The following is a 5,978-nucleotide window of genomic DNA, read 5'->3' as shown; positions in this document are numbered from 1 at the left end:
TAATCCACAACCCCCCCTTCACTTAATCCACAGATATCCATCTGTCTTCCCTATGTCAACATATCGCTCTCCTCTCCTCCATCAAACACATTCCAAAGCCTTCTGGGTTGCTACAGATTATTTCTATTCAAGGCTTCGTCTCTATCATTTATTTAATATCTCAATGTTCAAAGTTTAGCCAATTCCAACAATAGCAAAGGGGGTGAATACATATGCACCCACCACTTTTCAGTTTTAATGATTTTTTTTTTTAAGTTTAAAAGTTTTAATTAAGTAATTTTTTTTCATTTCACTTCACCTATTCGGACTATTTTGTGTATGTCCATTACATGATATTTACATTACAGGTTGTAATGCAACAAATTAGGAAAAACGCTAAGGGGGTGAATACTTTTGCAAGGCATTGTATGTAAGCTTTATTTGAATGACAAAAATATAATCTTGAACACAGATGTAAAGAGCAAAAAGCAGTGAATGATTGATTTAAAATCACTAGATTGTAAAGGACCTATCTATGGTTTACTTTCCAAAATTCTAGAGATCGCCAGAGGCATTTTACAACGAGATACAAAATCACAACAGTTATATTTACAAGCTGTGCCATAAAACCCACTAAGGTATGATATTCATTGAAGATAGATACAATGTCTACTTCTAAATGTGCAAATCAGTAGTTCATATACAGTTCAAGACAAGTGCAGAGTTGGATTTTGTGCAGTGCCCCACTCAGGTCAGGGCTTCAAACACTAACTGTAATGTCACGAGAGATCAAATGCGTCTCAATAAACCAACAAGCATCACCAGGATCAGCCAGCACTACTGCATTTTCACTCCTGGCCCACAGCAGCGGAAAGGTCTTGCTCAATATTATCAGCTCTCAGTTTTCAGAAAAAATTGTTATTGCCCAAGCTGCTATTAGAAAAGAACGGGTCCTTAGACCTTAGGGTGGGTGGGTGTCACTGAGTTACTAGGTCTGCCGGGGGAGACATGAGCTCCCGGGGATTGAGGCTTGCCACCAAGCAGACGTCGTAGGCATCATGCATCAGAACATGGCGGGCCACCACGGTCCAGCAGTTCTCCCATGGGTCTAGTTCCAGGATGTCCTTGATTATGTCCTCATGACAATCTGAGGGACACAGGGATTGGCATAGGCCAGGAATATAATTTTTGTCACTATTAGAATCAGGCATTTTAAAGAGTGGTGTGGCAATCAAATTAAACAGCATTCAGCTACAGTCAACTTGTTTAGGTCTTAAAAGGACAGGTAATCGTTTACTCAAACAAGTCCCACGTGATGTCACAGTTTTACGAACAGTGGAAAGTAAAAAAAGGCACTTGCTGCAGGGGCACGGGAATAATGCGATAACTTCAAAGAAAAGAGAAACCTGCACACTGCTCTTGCTAGTATCACTTAATTTTATTGAAGCTTACGTGTTGGCCTTGAAAGCTTTGGCGAAGGCCAAGAGGCTGACACGTAAGCTTCAGTAAAATTAAGTGATACTAGTAAGAGCAGTGTGTGGGTTTCTCATTTTTTATGAACAGTGGAAAGGAAAGTGGGTTTAGTTACCGGCTCCCTTGTTGTATCCGCACACATATAGCTTGCCCCCCACCACTCCGGCGTTGGAGGCATTGCTGCGTAGGGATAGCTGCGGAGAGGGCATAGTGGGCCCATCTCTCCAGAAGTCTCCATCGGGGTTGTAGATCTCCACAGCATCAAGGCAACGACGGGACTGCCCACGATCTACCCCATCACAGCCGATGCCCCCTGTTAGAACACAACTGGGTTGTTTTTGTGTACTGAGTCATTCACTTCTTGTGTTGTCAGGTACTACTTTCAAAAACTATTAAACTGATCTGTCCAAACATATTATTTATGTTGAGGGGAGTTGAGGTGTTTCTCTAGGAGAAGTGACCATCATCGCCATGACCATCATGAAACTAATGAAATCAATGTGCTAATAAACAAACAGCCTATGTGTTGTTTATCTTTTAAATCTCACCCATCACGTAGATTTCCCCATTGAGCGCCACAGCACTACAGCGGTACTTAGAGTGCTTCATGGGACCCAGCTCTGTCCACTTGTTTGTCTCAGGGTCATACTCCAACAGACGGTTGCTCAAGCGGTCTGGCTCGTCATCCACCCGCCAGGACTGCCATGGGGAGTGACAGGACAGGACAGGTGCAGAGTTTAGAGAAGGAGGAGGGGATAGAGAGCAGGCTCACAGTCACACACTGACACAGATAGTGTGTCTCTCTGCTCTCAAGGCCTCACAGCCTCAAGCATAGTGTGTACATGAGTGAGAGTGAGGGACTCCAAAAATACATGGATGTTGTGAGACTGAATCAAACAAATGTGAAATGCCCCTTGGCCTACCTGCCCGCACATAGCACACACGCAGACACAGATGCACACACACACAAACACACAAACAAAAACATAATACAGAGTAGCATTGACTGACTATTCATCTTACTGTATATCAAACCCCTTCTCTTTAGTCCATTACCTGTGGAGTTCGACCCCCGAGCACGTAGAGACGGTCCTTCAGACGCACCACGCTATGATAGGCCAGTGGCATGGGTAGCGGGGCGGCACTACGCCAGGGCCCACCCTGCAGGGACCAGCGTTCCACACAGTTGGTGATGAGGTACTGGTTCTTCAGCTTCATCTGGCCTCCCAGCAGGTAAATAGTATCACCCAGCGCCCCCAGTGCATATGAGTCTCGGTATTCAGCTGAGCTCAGGTGCTCCCAGGTCCCCTGGGCCTCCACCCTGTACCTGAGGAGGACAACACAGACAAGTCAGGGACAGGGGTTTTAGTCAGACTCTAGCATGCTAAAATAAACACAGGGGTGCTGACCATCATTATCACCTGACCACACATTCTACCTGTCTACATGTAGCAGTCTAAAGTGTCCCCACTTGCACCAGAGAATGTCTAGCTTTCACGTGGCACAGACTGGTAAGAAGCTTCAGGAGGGCGGTCACGTGTGCTAGCAAGGCAGAAGCCCTGGGTTCAAGCCTCGTGTGAGCCGAATCAGGAGGAAGTGGTACTCCCTAAGCAAGCATAGTGACGTTGTTTACATACACACACTACCTGGCCACACACTCCACCTGGCCACAGCACCTTAACAGTATGCCACTGACTGTCACTCTCATCACTGACCAATAGGTTTATTACTGCTGATGATCTCATTCAAACACACAAAGCTCATGATACCGTTCTTCCAGATTCCTACCTGAATAGCTCCACATTCCTGTCTGTTTGCCTGGCCATTTTCCTCACCCCTGCCTCCCCAGCCACCACAATCTCATTGCCCTCGGTGACGACCCCGGCACACACGACTCCCAGAACATCTCCGTAGCGCGGGGATGTGATGTAGTAGGTCCGGCCCGTGGAGGGGGCATAGCAGAAGCTGCGTTCTGAATAATTTCCATACCGCGATCGGATCCCTCCGCCCTCGTTGCCGATGCAGAGTAGCAGATCTGTGGTCTCCATTCCATATCGGAGCTTCAGTTTCCTGGGAGCAACTGCAGGGTGCATCCCAGTGGCCTCCAGAGCCTCCTCCATCATCTCCAGACACTCTGCATCTGCCAGAAGGGACATATTCCTCTTCATGGCCTCCTTCAGGTAGTCAGGGGCCACCAGGGGGAGGCGCACCTTCCTCAAGAGCTCAGCCAGGTGTCTACTCCGCCCGTACTCCACCCCGTCTCCTAGAGTGTCCTGTCTGACCCAGTGCAGCACCACATCCAGGATGGTCTCCTCCCGTGACACGTTGAGGTCGTCGGAGCTCAGCAGCGCCCCCAGCTTATGGGCCTCTAGTTCTAGAATCTCCTCACTCATACACACCTGAACGAAGTGCGTTCGTAGGTATCTCTGGGCATGGTCGGCTAGCTCCTCGGCTCCAAGGTCGCGGGCATAGTAGTACACCCCGAGGCAGTTGGAAGCGTCCATGTTCTCCCTCATGTGGCTCTGGCAGCGGTTGAATACCTCGTCCATCTGTAGAAGGAAGGCGGCAACGGACACCCCCTGTACATTGGCGTTGTTGAGTGGGAGCTCAGAACAGTACATGTAGTTCAACAATAGACCCAGGCTATCGGCTGGGGTGTCACGCAGAAATACTTCCCTAGTACTGCACTCCCGCAGGCCACAGGTGAACATGACCCGGAAGTAAGGGCTGAAGGCTGAGAGGACCACGCGATGGCAGGGGAAGCTGATGTCCTCAGCCACCAGCACCACATCTGTCAGCTTCTCTGTCTCCCTCATCTTCCTCAGCTGGTCCAGAAGACCCAGACTATGTTTAGCTCTCAGATCCATTTGGATCTAATGTCTATTCAACAGTAATAACTTAACTTAACGAAAAATGTAAATAGATTTAAATAAATATCAAAACAAGGAGGTGCTTTATCTGAAAGTATAGAAAGAAAGAAACACAAGTTCAATGTTGATGTGATCAAGACCCCAGTACATTGTTTACATTTATGTTGAGTAGAATTTTGTAATCTAAGTCATTTTGTGAATATTTGATAGTTAAAAAGACATTCCTTATCTTCAAATTTGTAGTTCTGACCTCGTCAATATAAATCAGTAAGTGTGACATTTCTTACTGGAATTCCAATTTCCCCTATTGACACATACACCACAGCATAACAGTACCACAACTAAAGCACGTTCATGCCCTGCTTGCCTCTGTGAAACCAGGGATCCATGTTAAACACTAATCAGTATCATCTCCCACTATGCATTATGTTACTAAAGTCTTACGCCCTTTAGTCTTATCAGAGATTATTTTTCCCTTTGATCACACAGTAGTCAAGCCTACTTCATCCTGTCCTACCGGTCCGTGGGAATCCTCTTATTCCAGTAGACCATCAGGTTCCTCAGTCAGCCAGGCTGCAGGCGTTGTTGTTAATGTAGCTGAATGCACCAGGAAGAGTGGTCAGAGAGACAGGGGGCCAAGCTATCCTCTCTGAAACCCAGCACTGTTTACCTTCCCCTTCTCTCGCTTCCCTGCCTGAATGCCCTGTCCTTCTGAGCTGAGCAACACACCTTAAAATAGACTATGATATGGCCAATGGAACGGCAACTGGGTCAGAGAGGCAGCAGGCATATAGGGGCGAGGGGCACATTTTGTTTTTACATGGAATAATGTCAGGAGACTCACATATGATAATGTTGTGTCATGTTGAGCAATGGTCTATTAGAATTTCACAAGTAAAATATAACCCGATTGCTATTCTTTGCTATCGCTATATTTTTGGGGGGGAAGGTGTAGGCTTACATGTCACTCTCTTAAAGCAACTACAGTCATTTTGAATGATAATAGTCACAATATTCATAATAATCATAATAATAAACTTGCGATGATGCAGCTGATACTTTGTTCATACCACTCAACAGATTGATGTTAAAATTTCAACCTGAGGTGGTGTGAACCATAGAATTAGGAATTAGTAATTGCATAGTATCTCTATGGTGTGAACATCCTGAACAAAGCAATGAATGACCCTTATGAACCCGACAGGTATTGCAAAACAAAATTGTTAGTTTTTTTAAACTGAAGGCATTTCCCTGTGATATCCTGTGTAGGCCGTAAATCAGAAAATGCTATATGTACTGTATATGTAGTATGTTGTTTTCCACCTGAAGTTAATCTATAATTCCCATATCCTTTGTCTCTGTCTGTCCACTGTCCTCTAAACCACAGCTGTCTGAAATAGATGACAGGAATAGTATGTTATCAGCTACTGGCTGCCTGGTGTTTTCATGGTTCATTAGCATCACTTTTGCAGTGTAAGAAATCTGGTGGTGTAACACCTCTTTCCTATGACCAGAGTGCAGTCCAGACATTCCAGCCTTCCTGAAATGTGGCTCTTCAAGACTTTGAATGATCAAATATGAGGTGGAAAAATGCCTCCTAGATAGTCATACTTACACGGGGAGGAAAAAATAGCCCAACCTTGTCCACAAGGTGGT

At 45.8% G+C, this 5,978-nt stretch overlaps 1 protein-coding gene across 2 annotated transcripts; it reads right to left on the bottom strand.

Annotated features, from left to right (window-relative positions):
- Positions 1–241: 241 nt before the first annotated feature.
- LOC139413672 (kelch repeat and BTB domain-containing protein 12-like) lies at positions 242–5,086 on the bottom strand. 2 transcript variants are annotated; one of them, XM_071161311.1, is made up of 6 exons: positions 4,840–5,086; positions 3,241–4,410; positions 2,509–2,779; positions 2,001–2,151; positions 1,568–1,765; positions 242–1,126 (listed from the first exon to the last, which is right to left on the bottom strand). In XM_071161311.1, the coding sequence occupies exons 2-6, from the start codon at positions 4,317–4,319 to the stop codon at positions 957–959; spliced, it is 1,869 nt and encodes a 622-aa protein (XP_071017412.1). In that variant the 5' UTR covers positions 4,320–4,410; positions 4,840–5,086; the 3' UTR covers positions 242–956. The 2 variants fall into 2 exon arrangements, with proteins under 2 accessions (XP_071017412.1, XP_071017413.1); XM_071161312.1 differs by having other exon boundaries at positions 4,825–5,022.
- Between the last annotated feature and the right edge of the window lie 892 nt (positions 5,087–5,978).

Source organism: Oncorhynchus clarkii, chromosome 7 (assembly GCF_045791955.1).
Source record: "Oncorhynchus clarkii lewisi isolate Uvic-CL-2024 chromosome 7, UVic_Ocla_1.0, whole genome shotgun sequence".
Classification (NCBI taxonomy): Eukaryota; Metazoa; Chordata; class Actinopteri; order Salmoniformes; family Salmonidae; genus Oncorhynchus; species Oncorhynchus clarkii.
Note: the sequence above shows the minus strand (reverse complement) of the source record. Positions and strands in the feature narration are given on the sequence as shown.